At 20.5% G+C, this 20,433-nt stretch overlaps 5 protein-coding genes and 1 pseudogene across 5 annotated transcripts, besides 1 other annotated feature; all 6 read right to left on the bottom strand.

Annotated features, from left to right (window-relative positions):
* Positions 1 to 1,116: 1,116 nt before the first annotated feature.
* Positions 1,117 to 2,131, bottom strand: PY17X_0200811 (annotated as a pseudogene).
* Positions 1,117 to 2,131: a sequence feature (YIR protein, pseudogene;~PIR protein, pseudogene).
* A 2,331-nt stretch (positions 2,132 to 4,462) lies between these two features.
* Positions 4,463 to 5,585, bottom strand: PY17X_0200841 (PIR protein; the record flags this gene model as incomplete). The annotated part of the gene is made up of 3 exons (XM_022956226.1): positions 4,463 to 4,549; positions 4,656 to 5,438; positions 5,571 to 5,585. 3 exons carry the CDS (start codon positions 5,583 to 5,585, stop codon positions 4,463 to 4,465), a joined length of 885 nt encoding a protein of 294 aa, XP_022810966.1.
* Positions 5,586 to 8,754: 3,169 nt separating this feature from the next.
* On the bottom strand, positions 8,755 to 9,481 carry PY17X_0200871 (fam-b protein; the record flags this gene model as incomplete). Its single annotated transcript, XM_022956230.1, has 2 exons — positions 8,755 to 9,240; positions 9,413 to 9,481. 2 exons carry the CDS (start codon positions 9,479 to 9,481, stop codon positions 8,755 to 8,757), a joined length of 555 nt encoding a protein of 184 aa, XP_022810967.1.
* Positions 9,482 to 11,745: 2,264 nt separating this feature from the next.
* PY17X_0200901 (PIR protein) lies at positions 11,746 to 12,938 on the bottom strand (the record flags this gene model as incomplete). The annotated part of the gene is made up of 3 exons (XM_022956237.1): positions 11,746 to 11,814; positions 11,905 to 12,786; positions 12,924 to 12,938. 3 exons carry the CDS (start codon positions 12,936 to 12,938, stop codon positions 11,746 to 11,748), a joined length of 966 nt encoding a protein of 321 aa, XP_022810968.1.
* A 2,382-nt stretch (positions 12,939 to 15,320) lies between these two features.
* Positions 15,321 to 16,396, bottom strand: PY17X_0200931 (PIR protein; the record flags this gene model as incomplete). The annotated part of the gene is made up of 3 exons (XM_022956242.1): positions 15,321 to 15,407; positions 15,497 to 16,273; positions 16,382 to 16,396. 3 exons carry the CDS (start codon positions 16,394 to 16,396, stop codon positions 15,321 to 15,323), a joined length of 879 nt encoding a protein of 292 aa, XP_022810969.1.
* Positions 16,397 to 18,995: 2,599 nt separating this feature from the next.
* Positions 18,996 to 20,244, bottom strand: PY17X_0200961 (PIR protein; the record flags this gene model as incomplete). The annotated part of the gene is made up of 3 exons (XM_022956246.1): positions 18,996 to 19,082; positions 19,170 to 20,096; positions 20,230 to 20,244. 3 exons carry the CDS (start codon positions 20,242 to 20,244, stop codon positions 18,996 to 18,998), a joined length of 1,029 nt encoding a protein of 342 aa, XP_022810970.1.
* Between the last annotated feature and the right edge of the window lie 189 nt (positions 20,245 to 20,433).

Here is a 20,433-nt window from a genome sequence, read left to right on the forward strand (position 1 = left end):
CATTGATACCTTTATAATGTATTATTATGTATCTTTTCGATAATATTAATATTTAATTATATGAAGGTTTCACAATAAAACAATATTTTAATATTAATTACTAGTATAATATTTTATTATATGTATAAGCATATAATAACATCGCATTATATCTATCATATTATTTATAATTATTAGAACAAAATGTGATATGAAAATTTATTAATATACTTATGCTTTATTTTTTAACTATTTTAAATATAATATATTTCTAGTTCATATATATCTCAAACTATAAAGTTTAAAATTAATAGTGATTAATTTAATATTATACCATTATTGGAAATAAATTAATGTATATAGAACTATTTCTATTATTTGAATTTAATACTTTAGCATAAAATGATACTATATATAACCGAAAATTAAAAGGATTGTATACATATATTTATAATGTAATTATTTATTAATATGCATATTTTTATTGATTATTAAAAATGTTAGATGCATAAAATACCTTTTATAGATAACGTTGTATTGTCGATTCTCGATCGATATCTTTATGAAGATCTATTATTACAGTTCAGTTGGATAACATGATTTAAATCAAAATAAATATGATACAAGTTATAAGTTTTACTAAATAAAATTTTCATAAAATAAAGAAACATATTATGTATGCATAATTCAATATAACACTAGGTTATCAAGGTTTATATAATAGGCAATTATGATATAGATAATATGAATTAATATATGCAATATAGACATTTTATTTTAATCATATTAAATCGACATAAACACACAATTATATATTTTATAACTTATGAAAAAATGTGATACGACCCCTTTCATATTATATGCCCCTTTTTTGTTGAATATTTGTACTTTTGATTTATCTTGTGATTAAACATACGGAATGATACGTATATTTAATTAGTGTTCGAATTATAAAAAATTAAATGCAATAGAATACTTAGCCCTAACCCGAATATGGGTCCCACAACATGAAAACTATATAAAAATTATGCAAAAATTACTTCGAAATAGACAATTTCTTAAAATATATCAACCATTATTACTATTCCTGGAATAACCAATACTCTTCGAATAATATATTAATTATCAGTTTCTTCTTTATTTTTTTAGCATTTCTCTTAAATGTTGTTTTTGAGATCGTTTCCGAAATCCAAATAACGAATACTAATATAAAATGTTAAGAAGCGTACGGTTGTTCGTTAATGTTTATATATAATATTTTTTTTAATTCCTTATTATTTACCTTATAAGAAACTCCCAATAAAATTGATGCTGCAACAAATATAATTGCAATTGTAATTAGTGTATTTTTTGTTACTGAACTTCGTGGACAAGCTACAACTGATGGGACATTATTACATCAATGACTATTATAATTATTTTCAAAATTTTTATAATCATTTGATAAACTAGACCATAGTTGTAAATAAGAACTTCCTTTAGTAATATCAAAAACATTTTTAACTTTTTCACATTTTTCAAAAAATTCTCCAGCATTTTCTAAACATGTCTTGCATTCAGTATTATTTTCTGCATTAATTTCACTATAAATGTTACATAATGATTTAAATGCATCATAAAAATTAGATATATCTTTAATATCAATATCCATCGATCTTATTTTTGAATCTATAATATCCTTATTAATATGATCATCACTATTATTAGATATATTCCCCGTATAAAGACTATTTGTTTCTATATTATTGGCATAAAAATCGTATAAATTGGTGATTCCATTTTCTTTTTTTTGATTTAGTTTATAACTTAACCATAAAATAGCGTATTCAGCAAGCTTATCACCATCTATAGTTTCAGCATCAAGCGTATTTAGTAATATTATAAAACCAGAGATAATTTTTTCTTCATCACTACTACAGTTATTATTAGGGCAATACGTACTTAATATATTCATATAATATTCTCCCGAGTTCGGATCACCATCAAAATATTTATCGATCGAATTAATTGATTCACACTACAAATATATTTTGCGAATTAAACAAAAGAATGTATTAATATAAATGTTACTAAAATGAAAATTAATATAATTTATAGGAATGTAACATACGAATGATATAAAAAAAAGGATATATACCACATTAGAAGACATTATAATGAAATTTTGTTATCATTTGGAAATTATGTGGGATGATATTAATTATATATAATGCATAAATATTTGTTGTATTTATTTAAGCTCTTTACATAGAAATTGTCTTTCGTTAAACATATTCTTAATTTTAACTTCATATAAAATAATAATACATTAGTATTACTAAAATCATATTATACTTATTTTATGGCATTTAGCTAAACTATCTTAAATAGAAGGTTGCATAATACATTTTATACAAAAAATACCATTCTTACTAACATTTGGTATAACTTTATTATAAAAATTAATATACTTTTATAATGAATTTAAAAAATATATACTTATACATATGCTTTAATATAGAACACAAACAACGTCATAAAACTCAAATACTGCACAAATATAAAAAATTAAGAAAGTTATTATTATTAGAATCCTTAAAGTATATACTTGTTTCTTATAATATATATTATAGTTTTTTCTAAAATAATAGCATTTTCAAATTTAGCTACATGCTCCATTTTCTATACAAATTATATAAATTTATATTATTTTTATTTAATATAGATAAATTAAAAAATAATTTTAATGCGTTAAATAACTTGATTTTTATTCCTACATATTCCAATTGAGAAGTATCCTCTATTGGGTAATTTTATAATATTTTTTACGAATAATTTCCACTCTCTAAAACAACAATTAGCACTGAACCCGTATTTATAAGCTTAAATAAGTCTTTGAATGCATATTATTTTTAAAATCATACTTAGAAATATTAAATATTAACATATAAATAAGTATTGATGCATATTTTAAAGTATAATAGAAATCTATGCGTAATTAAGTTGTTAAATTGCCTTTTAAGAGGAGAGAGATAAGATATATTTGGTCTTTTAATATATAAATTTAGATAAATATTCGTTAAAATTTCTACATTGTTCATTTTTATCTTATATACTTTACTGTTATAGATATCAATGTATATACGTTCAAATAATTTATTAAGAATTTTATATTTTATTAATTCTATAATAAAATAATGCTCTTTGTGATTAAAGATAATTCACTAAACAATGGTAGTATAATTTCCATTAATATGGAATAATAAAATGGAATTAAACATGAATTGAAGCTTTACCCTTTTCTCTATTTATCCAGTTTTTTATAATATAAAACCAAATATCCCAAATTGAATCTTTAACAAATATATAAAAATTATACATTTATAATGTATTATTATTTATCTTTTCGATAATATTAATGTTTAATTATATGAAGGTTTCACAATAAAACATTATTTCAATATTAGTTATTAGTAGAGTATTTTGTTAGTTATATTTATAGGCATATAATGATAATGCTAATTTTATATACCAAATTGTTTAAAGTATTATAAAAAACTATAACATAAAATTTTATTATATACTTATATTTTATTTTTTAACTATTTTAAATTATAATTTATTTATGCCTAAAAACTGTAAAGTTTAAAAATTAATAGTGATTAATCTATTATTATATCTTTATGATAAATGAATTATGACGTATAAACCAACTTCTATTAATACTAATTAATTTTAATAAAAATGTAAAATACAAAAAGAGAACATTAACTACAATTAAAACTTAAAAAATATTGTATATGTAGTTCAATTTTTTATGTATTACAAAAAATGTTAGAAGCATAATAATATTTTATAGATTATGTTACATTGTCGATTCTCGATATTTATGAATCTATATTTTATGTTTATCTATTATTGCAGTTCAATTGGATAACATTATTTAAATTAAAATAAATATGATACAAGTTATAAGTTTTACTAAATAAAATTTTCATAAAATAAAGAAACATATTATTATATGCATAATTCAATATAGCTCTGGGTTACCAAGGTTTATATAATAGGAAAATATGGTATTCCATAATACGACATCATATATAATCAATACCTATATTAATATATACGATATAAACATTTTAATCATATTAAATCGGCATAGACACTCAATTATATATATTATAATTATAAAATATGTTACGCAATTTATTACATATTAGCTTATGCCCCTTTTTGGTTGCATATTTGGACTTTTAAACTTGATATCGTGATTAAACATACGGGATGTTACATATATATAATTAGTGTTCAAATTATAAATAATTAAATAAAGATATAATACTTAGCCCTACCCCCAATATGGGTTCCATAAACACAACCCTGACCCACAGCATAAAAGCTATATAAAAATTATGATCAAAAATTACTTCCCAATAGACAGTTTCTTAGAATATATAAATCACTATTACTATTCCTGAAATAGTTACTCTCTTCGAATAATATATTATTGATTCATTCTCTTCTTTACATTTTTTAGCTTTTCTCTTAATTTTTGTTTTTGAAATCGTTTCCGAAATCCAAATAACGAATACTAATATAAAACGTTAAGAAGCGTATGATTTTTTTGTTAACGTTTGCATATATATATAATGAAAATAATATATAAATATTATATTTTTTAATTCCTTATTATTTACCTTATAAGAAATTCCCAAAAAAAATGCTATTGCACCAAATATTGATAAAACTATAAATAATTTGCTTGTTATCGACGAACTTGATGATGTATCTTCAGATATTTGTGCAGAAGTTTGTTCTGTTTTTGTGTCTAGAAGGGATGGAATTTCCTTACATTTCGTTTTAAAATTACCATAATCAATTGATAAATTATACAATATTTTTCTATATAAACTACTATCAGTATTATTAGAATCTCCATTAAGTTCTTGATATGTTTTAACAAATTGATTAGCGTTTTGTATATATTTCGCACAATCTGGATTGTTATCATCAAAATTAGTATAAATATCACATAAAATTTTAAATAAATTATAAAGTTTAGACATTTTTTCATTAGGAATATCCATCAATTCTTTTTTTTTATCTATAAGATCCTTATAATTATCATGCCCCGGAATACCAGTTATAGTATTTTTGTACCTATTATCACTATTTATAGATGTACCATAAAAATGTTGTATATTGGTGATTCCTTCTACATTTTTCTTTAGGTTTAACATATAACTTAACCATATGATAATGTAATCAGCAATATTGATGTTATTATGATTCTTAAACACAGAAGCATCCTTAAAAAATGAATCAAACAAAAATAAACATCCAGCATTAATTTTTTCAAGATCACCATCACAACTATTACTAGTACAATATTCTTTGAAAATATTATCACCATTAAAATGATACTTTCCATTAATCAATCGATCGGGAAACCAATTCCTTACAAGAAGGAACTTTCTACACTAAGAAAACGTTTAAAAACAATCATTAGAAATGTGTATTATTGAAAATTTTATTAAAATATTGATGATATTTATATATGGTCAATATCAAAAAATGTAAAGGAAATTATTAGTATTAAAAAATGCATATACCATAAAGTCATTCATTGTAATGGAATTTTATTTTTGATTTGTAATTTGGCCCAAATAATGCTATTTTATATGAACTGCACCAAATATGTGACGCAAATACTTTAACCCTATAAACAATAACTATCTGTAGTTAAATATATTATAAGTTTTTCAATAATTAAATTAATATTAAATAATAATACAGTAGTATTAATAAAATCATATTATACTTATTTTATGAAAATTAGTTAAATTACCTTAAATAGAGGGATGCTTAATACATTTTTGATTAAATATATATATGATGCATTTTATACAAAAAATGCTATTCTTACTAACACCTGGTATAAATTTATTATAAAAATTAATATAATTTTATAATGAATTTAAAGCATGTATGAACATAGAAAAGGAATATATTTATATTTTATGTTTTAATGATTTCAATTCTAAAACTTAAATACTGTATAAATCTAAAAAATACAAAATCCTATTATACTATAATCTTTAAAAGTATATAAATAGTTATTTTTTTAAATATATTAAATTTTTATATACTTTTTTCTTATAATATATAATATAGTTTTTTCTAAAATGATATTATTTTCGAATTAAGTTGCATCGTTCCCCTTTTTAATTGCATATACATAATTTTAATATTATTTTTATTTAATATATATCAATTCCAATTATATTTAACATTTTCAATAACTTTAGTTTTATTCCTATATAATTAAATTTAGAAATGTACCTTATTAGATAATTTTATAATATATTTTGCACATCTTTCTCACGGTTTAAAACGACAATTAGTACTGATCCCGTATTTATAAGCTTAAATAAGTCTTTAAGTGTATATTGTTTTTAAAATAATACTTAGTAAATATTAAATATTAACATATAAATAAGTATTGATACAAATTTTAAATTATAATAGAAAACTATATGTATTAGATTGATATATTGCACTTTGAGGGGAGAGATAAGGGAAGTATATTTTTTTAAGACAAGGATGTAGCCATATAAGATTTACTTATTCTACATAGTTTAATTATATTTTCTACCTTTAAAACTTTCAATTAATTTATACATTAAAAATAACTTAGATTTATTACTTTTATAAATATATAGTTTGCTTTTATACTTTATAATAAACTATACTTAGTTTTATGATGAAAAACAATATTTTTAAAAAGACTATAGAATCATTAATATTATTTTGCTTGACAGTGTTAATTCTAATATTGTCGCATTAAAGCATATTTAAATGAATGTTATAATATTACATTTTATCTTGTATGCATACAATTTTATTCTTATTACAAGTTTAATAATATATATCAACATATTCGAATCAAATGAATTTAATGATTTGCTCGTATTTAATACTTTATTTATTGTTATTACTATTATTATTGTTACTGCTATATCACTGTATAGCACAACGGAATAATTAATACCCTTAATATAAATACTTTAAATCAATGTATGATATGTCCGTGATTCATTGTTTAAAGTATAACATTTTATAACATATATACTACCTCGTAAAACGATATATTTATAATATATATTTATTAATTTATATATGATAACCTAATAAAAATAATATTAGTTCAAATTAAATTAATTATTATTTGCCTTTTCGATAAAATTAATATTAGTATTTAATTATATGAAGTTTCACAATAAAACAATATTTCAATATTAGTTATTAGTAAAGCATTTTATTAAATTATATGCATAGATATATAATAATAACGCTATTCTATCTATCATATTATTTATAATTATTATAACAAAATATGATATTAAATACTATTAATATAATTATATTTTTTTAATTAACTAATAATATAATATATTTCTAATTTATATATACTTCAAAACTATAAAGTTTAAAACCAAATAGTGATTAATCTAATAGTATACCTTTATAGTAAATAAATTAATATATATAAAACTATCTCTATTATTTGAATTTAAAACATTAGGATAAAATGAAACTATATATAATTGTTATTTTAAAGGATAGTACACATATATCTATAATTTAATTTTTTATTAATATGCATATTTTTATTGATTATTAAAAATGTTAGATGCACAAAATGCTTATTATAGATAACGTTATATTGTCGAATGTCGATCGATATTTTATGAACATCTATTATTACAGTTCGGTTGTTAAAATACAATTTAAATCAAAATAATAATGACACAAATAATAAGTTTTACTAAATAAATGTGTTCACCAAACAAAGAAATGCATTGTGTATTATGATGTGGGTAATTCAATATAGCTTTGGGTTATCAAGACTTATATAATAGCCAATTGTGATATAGCATAATATGAATTCATACATAACAATTTCTATATTAATATATGCAATATAGACATTTTATTTTAATCATATTAAATCGGCATGAACACTCAATTATATATGTTATAATTCATGAAAAAATGTTATGTACCCCTTTCATATTAGTTTATACCCCTTTTTTGGTTGCATATTTAGACATCATCTCGAGATAAAGCATACGAGGTAATAAATATTACCAAATTAAAACAAATTAATAAAAACATAGTCCTAACCCAAAACATAGATTACATAGAACAAAACTATAAATTATAGTACATAACCCTGACCCAAAATATGAGTTCTCCAAAATGCAACTTTAAACCATAACCATAAACCCTATATATAGCTTCTAATTTCATTAATAAATGTGTTAAAATTAAGTTTATTAAAATAATTACAAATATTAACTAAAAGCGAGTAAATTAAAAATACAGTAATATATATCCATGAAAATAAGGATAAATGAGTTATTAACAAATACCAAGTAAATATAAATTCATTATATATTAAATTAAAAAATATGTAATAATAACATTAATGATAAAATAAACAATTAAATCAAATTCCATTATTATATAAAATGTAAAGGTATAACTTTTATGCCATACAATATTAAATATATAATTATTAATCATTTAATCAAGTGTAATAAAACATAATAATAAAGAGTGGTTATTTAAATAATTTGGGCATTTTAAATTTAGTGAGTTTCTTAATTTTAATAAATGAGTCAGCTGAAACCAGTGTAATTAAAATTATAAATGGTATTAAAAACTTCCCTGGAATTAAAATCATAATAGAAATTCCAATCAACAAAAATCCCCTCTTCAATATTTTTCTCATTAGTTTTTTATCCAATCATCATCTTTTGGATTCAGTGAATTTCCTTCATTCTCCAATTCGGTAGAGTTTTCATCCTTTGATACAGAATTATTTTCATCTTTTTTTGTTATTGTTTTATCTTGTATCGGTTGTATTTCTATTTCATTATTCCTTTTATTATCAAGCTCTTTTTTTACCTCTTCTAATTCTTTTTGAAGTTTACGAATTATTTTTTTAGTTTTCTTATCTACATTATTTAAATCGGGTAATGTATTATTTTCTTTATGCTCCTTTATATGTGAATCTATAGTATTTCGAAGAAATATCATTTTTTCGTCATCGTCATAGTCATTACACTCATTAAATTGATTTGCAAGACTCAAACTTGATTGATAAAAATCATTTAAATTGAATTGATTGTCTGCATCTGCTAATATCCTATTATTCCTAAAATTTGTTATATTCCTTTCAAAACAGATGGTTCTTTCATTTACAAGGTATAATTCCTGCAAAGAAATGAAATATTTATTAACATGTGTGTAATTAATTTTAATTGTTTCTTTAACTTAAATGTTTTACCAATACATGAAACAATAATATAAGGTTAATGTAAAACAATAGATACGAAAACTATAATCAAATATTATTAATAATAAAAGAAAATGATGTGTAACTTACATTTTTGCCATATTCAAAAAAACAAATAATAATTGAAAAAAAAACATATTTTAAAATATTGACTCTCATTTTTATCTTTACTTATTAAATAAATGAAATAACAAATGTAGTTTGAAATAATGATAATAATTTGATATTCTAAAAATAATAATATTTATTAGTTTTTTGAATTTCCAATAGAATTATGTAACCGTTGTTATAAACACCGTTATATTAATTAAAAGTATTATGTATATACATATTATTATATTATTTTTTTTCAAATAAATATTAATTTTTCTCTAAAAAATACACCATTTTTATTATTTAATTATAAAATATGTGTATAATAATTTTTCCATAAAAAATATTTTTTGAGAATTTGTTATAAAAATTAATTTTTAATATAATTTATAATACATTTGTATATTTAGTGATACGGTTTTAATATTTAGGAAACTTATATATTTTCTATTATTATTTACATACACCCTGATTAATAAATATCAATTAAAATAATAAAATACTAGATACATGTATATTGTAAATCAATATATGGAAACATGAAAAATAATTAACAAAGCACCGTTGCTATTTCCATTTAAATGGCTTATAATTTATTATATTTTATTATAATATTTCTCCAATTTTAAATATTACTTAATGATATTCTCCACTTTATTTACCGATTTTGTGTAAAAATATATTTTTTTATATATTAGCATGGAATAATTTTATTTATAAATATATCTTAGAATATATAACATCAAATATATTTTTTATATTAAAATAATGTAAAATATTCATATTTCCAAGTATACCTCGTATAAATCACAATGGACATATGAAATCAGAAGATGAAATACAATTAATAAGAAATCCTTTATTTTATCGTATTCATTAAACATATATTATAGTATATTTAATAGTTAAGCAACATTTTGTCTTTATTTTTATAAATATACCACATTAGTTATCATAGACCATTTCCTCATAAAAAATATAGAATATATTTTTTTATAAAAATAGGGTAAATGAACCTCAATATTCCTCACACATATTAAAGCCATAATTATTTATACTAATAACTGAAATCCAGTTTATTTAGTATTCTTTAAATTTATACATTTTTTTAATTTGACTTAAATATAAGTTAATTAAATTTATCATTCCAAAGAATCTTACTTTTATAAACAAAAAAAATAAATTAATAAATGTACATGATCGCCCTGCATAAGTTTCTATATATTAATAATCCCAGTTTCTTATCGACTCAATTTATAATATTTTTCATCGTTTTTTCTTACTTCCGCTTCTCCCCCAACTCATAAATACTAACATAAACACTAATGTAAAAATCACAAAAATATATAATATTTTCTAGTGGGCAAATATTTTTTAAATATTATACTAACTCCACATTATCTTATACATAATTCCTAAAATAATGGATCTTAAAATAAATATACCTTTAACGTAACTTATTTCACTTATATAAATTTTCTCCAAATACCACTTTATACTTTATTCCATTCAAATTCATTCTTTCATCACTCCATTTATCATTCGGTTCAGGTGTTACTGAGGAAGGAAATCATAATAAATTATTTTCTTCCAATTCCATTCCATCTCCCCCAGTTTCTTATATTATGCATTGATAATATTTAAATTAATGTTTTCTTTTTGGATCAAATCGATACTTTGGAATATTATTTCTATATCTATTCCAATATTCGACCGATTGACCCATAAACCATTAACACAAAATTAAAAATAAAATACAAAAAGTAAATAATTCATCGGATTTACCATAATTTATATTAACACGAAATGCAATTCTTATAGTTTGTCAAAATATATTACTTTACTCGTTCCTTTTCATATTCATTTTCACCCTTATTTTTTCTCTTACATATTTAGACTTAATATAAATATTAAAAACTCCAACTTATCCTTTACATATTTTTAATAATTTATTTACTATATATATTTAAAACAATTCTTTAAACTAATGAATGTTATCAAATTATAAAAAATTATTCAAAACTAAATGCAATATAACACTTAACCCGAATATGGGGTCCACAAAGACAAACTCAACCCTGACCCACAACATAAAAACTGTTTAAAAATTATACAAAAACAGTGCCAAAATATTATAACTATACATATATAATATTATATATTATTGATTATATTATTTAATTATTCTTATAAACCAAATAATTATGTTCAAAAATTATGGTAACAAAATATTTATTTTCAAATAGACAATTTCTTAACATATATCAATCATTATTACTATTCCTGAGATAACCATTACTCTTCAAATCTTATATTAATTATCCATTTTCTTATTTATTATTTAGCTTTTCTCTTAAATGTTGTTTTTGAGATCGTTTCCGAAATCCAAATAACGAATACTAATATAAAAATGGTAAACATATTATATATTTTTTGATAATCGCATATAAGTAATCATGAAAATAATTTATAAATTCCTTATTATTTACCTTATAAAAAATTCCAAAGAATATTGGTATTGCAATAATTATCGATAAAACTGGAATTAATTTGTTTGTTACCGACGAACTTGATGATGTAACTCCAGAATTGTGTACATGATTATGTGCAGAACTTTGTACACTATTTTCTTTTGTGTTTATCGATGAAAGGGATGGAATATCGTTACAATCAACGCTATTATCATCACAATAATTTTTAAAATTATTATAATCATTTGATAATGTAGACAATACTTGATAATAGGGACTATCTTTAGTAATATTAGGATTTTTGTTAAGTTCATTATATTTTTTAACAAATTCTTTAGCATTTTCTAAACATTTCTCACATTTCGTATTGCTTGCATCAAGTTCAGTATACATGTTACATAATGATTTAAATGCATCATAAAAATTAGACATATTAATACCAATATTCTTCAAATATTCGTTTTTTTCTATGAAATCCTTAAAATTATTATATCCCGTTTTATCTTTTAATGAACTACTACAATCATCATAATTATTATTATTTTTTTTACAATTATTATAATGCGTATTATTTTCTATATATTGAGTATAAAAATCATTTAGGTTGTTGATTTTTTCATCATTATTTAGGTCTAACATATAACTTAACCATATCATAATGTATATAATAATAAATTTAAATTGATCCTTACTTAAACTGTCAATATTATTAATAATATTTTGCTCGAACAACCATAGACATCCACCATTTATTTTATCGAGATTAGTCTTACATCCTGTTCCCTCTGATTCTCCATTAGAGCAATAATTCTGAACATTCCCTAATTTATTAATATCGAGACTAGTAGTTCCGTTTAATTCATCGGGTAAATATTTACTCAAGTTATCAAACTTTAAACACTAAGAAAAGATTTAAAAAAGTATAATAAAAATATATGTTAATGAAACTCTTATAAAATAGAACTTAATGAGTTTTATAGGTAATATAACATCGAAAAATATAAGTAAAAGTAAATTTTATTAAAAAAATTATATACCATGCGATAATCCATTGTAATTTTATTTTGTTTATAATATGCAGAGTATGTAACATCATATTATTTTATATATTTTCCACTTAATAAATGATAAAATAATTGAACAATAATATAAAATTGTCTGTGATTAAATAAATTCTTATCATTTTTAATATTAATTTAAATATAATATGGAACAATATAATACCTTTATGGTAGTCAGATAAATTGCCTTATTTTGGGGGTATTTAATACATTTTTTATCATATGTATATATGATACTATTTTGCGTAAATTGTTATTTTTAATACCTTTCCGTATAATTATATAATAAATTAAAAATATATCATATTATGCATATGCCTTAATATAAAAAATAAACAGCATCATATCTTTTGTTTTAATAAGTAGTGCCCAAAAACTAATCTACTGCACAAATCGAAACAATTAAGAAATCCATTATTACTATAATCCCTAAAAGTATATAAATAGTTGTTTTTTAAAATAGTTTAAATACTTATATACTTGTTTCTTATAATATATATATAGTTTTTTCTAAAATAATAACATTTACAAAATAAGTTGTATTGTTCCCTTTTTTAATACCATATATATAATTTTATTATTTTTTTTATTTAATATATATGCATTTCAATTATGTTTAACATTTTCAATAAATTTATTTTTATTCCTATATACTTCAATTTATAAATATTCTTTATTGGGTAATTTTATAATACATTTTGCATATTTTTCCACTGTTAAAACAACAAATAGTATTGAACCCATACTTATTATGCTATCTATAAGCTTAAATAAGTCTTTGAATGTAGATTGTTTTTAAAATCATACTTAGTAAATATTAAATATTAGCATATAAATAAATATTGATGCAAATTTTAAAGTATAATAGAAAACTATGTTTGATTAGATTGTTATATTATCCTTTAAGAGGAGAGAGATAAGATATACTTTCTCTTTTAGTATATAAATTTATATAAATATTCGTTAATTGTTCTACATTGATCATTATATCTTATATATTTAATTTTTATAGTTATCAATGTATATATATTCAAGTAATTTGTTAAAAATTCTATATTTTGTTAATTTTATGGTAAAACAATTATAATATAATACGAGTTAATATGGAATAATAAAATGACATTTAACACTTTCTCCATTAATCCATATTTTAGAATATAAAATTATAAACTTCAAATTGGATCTTTAACAAATATATAACATTGATACCTTTATAATGTATTATTATGTGTCTTTTCGATAAAATTAATATTTATTTACATAAAGTTATCACAATAAAGCAATATTTCGATATTAGTTATTGATAGAATGTTTTACTAGTTTATATGTATTGGAATATAATAATAACGCATTATATCTATCATATCATTTACAATTGTTAAAAAAATTATTACAACAAAATATTATATGAAATTTTATTAATATACTTATATTTTTTCAAATAACTAATAATATATTTCCAATTTATATATACTTCAAAACTATAAAGCTTAAAAATAAATAGTGATTAATCTATTATTATACCTTATGATAAATAAATTAAAGCGTACAAATCGACTTCTATTAATACAAGAAGATAATAGTAACTACAATTACAACTTCAAAAAATGTTAGAAGCATAGCAATAATTTATAGATTATGTTATATTGTCGATTCTCGATTGATATCCATGAATCTATATTTTACGATTATCTATTATTTTATATTAGCAATGTGCTTAATTAACATTAAAAATATAATCATTAATATGAATCGAGTTATAATTATACTCTGATAATAAAATTATTATACTGTTCGGTTATAAAAATACAATTTAAATTAAAATAAATATGATGCAAATAATACGTTTTACTAAATTAAATTTTCATTAAATAAAGAAACATATTATTATATCCATAATTGAATATAGCTCTGGGCTATCAAGGCTTATATAATAGTCAATTATGATATTGAATAATGCGACTTCATATATAGTCAACATCTATATTAATATATACAATTTAGACATTTTATTTTAATCATATTAAATCGATATGAACACTCAATTATATATATAACTTATAAAATATGTTATGCGACCACTTTTATATTAGCTTATACCCCTTCTTGGTTGCATATTTGGACTTTTTGTTTCATCTTGTGATTAAACATACGGAATGAAACATATATTAAATTAGTGTTCAAATTATAAAAAAATAAAGATGTAATACATAGCCCTAACCCGATTGTGGGTCCCACAGGCATAACCCTAACCCACAACATAAAAATTATATAAAATTATGCAAAAATTATTTATTTCTAAATAGACAATTTCTTAAAATATGTAAATCATTATTACTATTCCTGAAATTGTCACTCTCTTTGAATCATATATTAACGATTCATTTTCTTCTTTATATTTTTTATTTTTTCTCTTAGATATTGTTTTTGAGCTCGTTTCCGAAATCCAAATAACGAATACTAATATAAAATGTTAAGAAACATATGATTTTTTTGTTAACCTTTGGATATATATAATGAAAATAATTTTTTAATTCCTTATTATTTACCTTATAAGAAATTCCTAAAAAAAATGCTATTGCACCAAATGTCGATAAAACTAGTAATAATTTGTTTGTTATCGACGAACTTGATGATGTATCTCCAGATGATAGTGCAGAAACGTTTGCTGTTATCTCTGGAAGAGATGTAATATTGGTACTTTTATTTTTTATATTATTATAATCAGTTGATAAAACAGAAAATATTTTACTACGTGCGGTATCTTCAATTTTACAGTTATTTGTAAGTTCTTGATATTTTTTAACAAACAAAATAGCATTATCTGGTAGTGTGTCATGTTTAGTCATTGTAATATCACCATACATACTACATATTAATTTTAATGCATCATAAAATTTAGACAGATCTTCAATATTAATATTGAGCAAATAATTTCGTTCATCCATGAAATCCTTAAGATCTCCAATTTTATAGGCAGCACTTATAAAATTTGTGTATTTATTACTATTTTTTACATGTTCATTATAAAAATCGTTTAGTGAGACGTTTTTGTAATTTGACTTTTGCATTAATTTGTAACTAAACCATGAAAGCATATGTATAAAAAATGCATTAATACTATTTTGATCATAATTTTTTTCTTTGGATTCAGAATAACATTGTTCAAGTAACCATAAAAATCCAATCGTAATTTTTTCGAGTTCAGTATTGCAGTTTGCATTAGGACAGTAATTTTTGAAACTCTCATATCCATAAAAATCAAGTGATGTAGGTTCGTCCGAGTCATCAGGTAAATACTTCCTCAAAAAAACAAATTTTCCACACTAAAAAACCATTTAAAAAAAATTGATAAAAATATGTATTAAGAAAATATTATTAAAATAAAACTTAATGAAGTTTATAGGAAATATAATATCAAAAAGTGTACATACTAGAGTATCATCCATTATGTTGGAATATAATTTATAATTTCTAGGTTAAGGGGGTATCATATTATTTATATATATGTATACTAAAATAGGTAATACAATTATTTAATCCTATATACAGGAATTATTTGTAGATAAAAATATTTTTATTATTATTAATTTCAATTTAAAATTAATGTGGAATAATAATATTATTACTAAAAGAATATTATATTTTTGTTTATTGGTAGTTAGATAAATTCCCTTATTGGGGGTGTTGTTTAATACATGTTTTATCATATATATATATATAATACAATTCTGGATAAATTGTTATCCTTAATAACATTCATGTGAGAATTACTATAAAAATTAAAGTAACATTGTAATGAATTTATAATATATATTCTTATACATATGCTTTAATAAAGAAAATAAATAACATCCTAAAACTTAAATATTGTATAACCTAAAAAATAAAAAATTATATTATTACTATAATCCTTAAAAGTATATAAATAGTAATTTTTTAAAATATATTAAATTTATATATATTTGTTTCTTATAATATATAATGTAGTTTTTTCTAAAATTATAGTATTTTAAGGTCAAGTTATATGCCCCATTTTTTATGCAAATTATATAATTTTAATATGATTTTTATTTAATATATATCGATTCCAATTATATTTAACATTTTCAATAACTTTATTTTTATTCCTACATATTCTAATTTATAAGTATTCCTTATTGGGTAATTTTATAATATATTTTGCACATCTTTCTCACGGTTTAAAACGACAATTAGCACTGAAATCGTATTTATGTGCTTAAATAAGACTTTTAATGCATATTGTTTTTAAAATAATACTTAGTAAATATTAATACATAAATAAGTATTGATACAAATTTTAAAGTATAATAGAAAACTATATGTATTAGATTGGTATATTGCACTTTGAGAGGAGAGATGAGGGAAGTATGTTTTTTAAGACAAGGATGTAGCCATATAAAATTTATTCATTCTACATAGTTTAATTATATTTTATATTTTCTACCATTAAAACTTTCAATTCATGTATACATTAAAGATGACTTAGAATTATTTTCTAAATATATAGTTTGTTTTTATATTTTAATAAATAATATTGTATTGCATGTTTTATAATAAACTATATTTTTAAGAAAATTATAGAATTATTAATATTATTTTGCTTGGTATTGTCAATTCTAATATTATCGCATTAATGCATACTTAAATAAATGTTATAATATTTAATTTGATCTTGTATGCATACAATTTTAATCTTATCATACCTTTAATAATATATATAATGAATTTATACCCATGTAATGTATCAAATTAACATAATATATTTGTTCGTATTTAATATGTTTATATATTGTTATTACTATTATTATTTTTACTGCTATATCACTGTATAGTACAACGAAATAATTAATTCGCTTAATAAAAATACTTTAAATCAATGTATAATATTTCCTCGTTTCATATTTTTTAAATTAAGTATTTTAGAACATATATTATTTCGCAATAACAATATATTTAAATTATATATTTGTGAATTTGTATATATATAATAACCTAATAAAAATATTATTAGTTCAAATTAAATTAAATATTGCATACCTTTTCTACATATTTTGCATTAATATATAATTTATATATATTTCAAAACTATAAAGCTTAAAAACAAATATTGATCAATCTAATAGTATACCTTTATAGTAAATAAATTAATGTATATAGAACTATCTCTATTATTTGAATTTAAAATTTTACCTTAAAAAGAAACTATATATAATTAAAACTTAAAAGGACAGTATGCCTATATATATAATGTAATCTTTATGTATTACTAAAAATGTTAGATGCATAAAACATCTTTTATAGATATTGTTGTGTTGTTGAACCTCGATCGATATTTTATGAATATATATTTTATGACTATCTATTATATATTGGTAATATATTTAATTAACAATAAAAATATTCCCATTAACCTGAAGGTATATTATAATGTAAACAATTTTTCCAAATGAATCATCATATAATGCTATTATTACAGTTCAGTTGGCGTAATATAATTGAAATTAAAACAAATATGATACAAATAATAAGTTTATTAAATAAAATATTTCATCAAATAAATAAATAAATATGTTTCGTATTATGATATGCATAATTCAATATAGCTCTGGGTTAACAAGTCTTATATAATAAATAATTATGATATATCATAATATGAATTAATATATGCAATATAGACATTTTTTTTATTCATATTAAATCGATATGAACACTAAATTATATATATTATAAATTATGAAAAAATATTATGTAACCCTTTTCATATTAATGACAATGCTCCTTTGGGGTTACAAATTTTTAACTTCATCTAGTGATTAAATATACGGGATGATATATATAATTAATTAGTTTTCAAATTGTACAAAATTAATATAATATAATACTTAGTCCTAACCCCAATATGGGTACCACAACATAAAAACTATATAAAAATTATGATCAAAATTACTTCCAAATAGACAGTTTCTTAAAATATATAAATCATTATTACTATTCCTGAAATAGTCACTCTCTTTGAATCATATATTAATGATTCATTCTCTTCTTTATATTTTTTAGTTTTTCTCTTAATTTTTGTTTTTGAAATCGTTTCCGAAATCCAAATAACGAATACTAATATAAAAATGTTAAACGTATTTTATATTTCCTAAAATTTGCATATATATAATGAAAATAATTTTTAAATTCCATATTATTTACCTTATAAGAAATTCCTAAAAAAATTGCTATTGCAACTAATATCGAACAAATTGGAATTAATTTACTTACTAGTGATGATTCTGATAATGCAACCTCAGAAATTTCTCCATACAATTCTTCATATCCTGATACATGAGTTTTTTCAGAAGTTTCTTCAGAACAATTTTCAGGAATTTTTTCTGTTTCTATCGTTGGAAGGGGTGAAGATTTGCAATACTGATCATCATTACATTTCTTTATTAAATTATCATAATCGGTTGATAAAGTACACAATACTTGTTTATATGAACTGTATTTATTGCTATTATAATCCTTGTAAAGTTCTTCATATTTTTCAACAAATTGTCTAGCTTTTTTCGAACGGTTTGTGCAATCTTCCTTATTTTCATCAAATTCAGTATACATTTCACATAATAATTTAAATGCTTTATAAAATTTAGATACAATTTTATTATCCATATCCAACAAATACCATTTTTTATCTATAATATCCTTATAATCCTTATAATCAGTTAATTCATCTATTTTCTTGTTATACTTATCACAATCATGTATGTATGCACTAGAAAAACACGTTATAATGTTTCCTTCTTTACTATATTTCAGTTTTATCATATAACTTAACCATATCAAAATGTAATCAACAATGTTGATGTTATTTTTTGCAGGAGAGGGAACCACACCACAATTCTTAATTAATTCATCCAACAAATATAAACATCCAGCACTTATTTTATTCAAATCACTTTGAGAAATATTATCATTACAAAAACTACTTAAATCATTAGTATTAATATTACAATAATTATTTGAAAAATTATTATTATTACAATTATTATTTAAAGAATTATTATCTTTAAATTGATAATCTCCACTATCGTCCAATTCATCGGGAAAAGTATCCCATATGTTCTTGAACCTTTTACACTATGAAAACATTTAAAAACAATAAAAACATTTATTATTGAAAATTTGAATGAAATAAAGTTTAATGATATTTATATGTAATACAATATAAAAAAATGTAAAGGAAACTATTATTATTAAAAAATGAATATACCACTTCCTTATTCATTATAATGGGGTTTTATTTTTGATTTGTAAATTGAGTAGAGGCATGTTCTTTTATATGTACTGCACCAAATCTGTGACTCAAATGTTTTAACCCTATATATAACAACTGTCTGTAGTTAAAAATATTATAAGCTTTTCAATATTTAAATTAATATAGAATAATAAAATAATATTATTACTAAAGAAACGT

The sequence above is a fragment of the Plasmodium yoelii genome, assembly GCF_900002385.2.
Source record: "Plasmodium yoelii strain 17X genome assembly, chromosome: 2".
In the NCBI taxonomy this organism is placed as follows: domain Eukaryota; phylum Apicomplexa; class Aconoidasida; order Haemosporida; family Plasmodiidae; genus Plasmodium; species Plasmodium yoelii.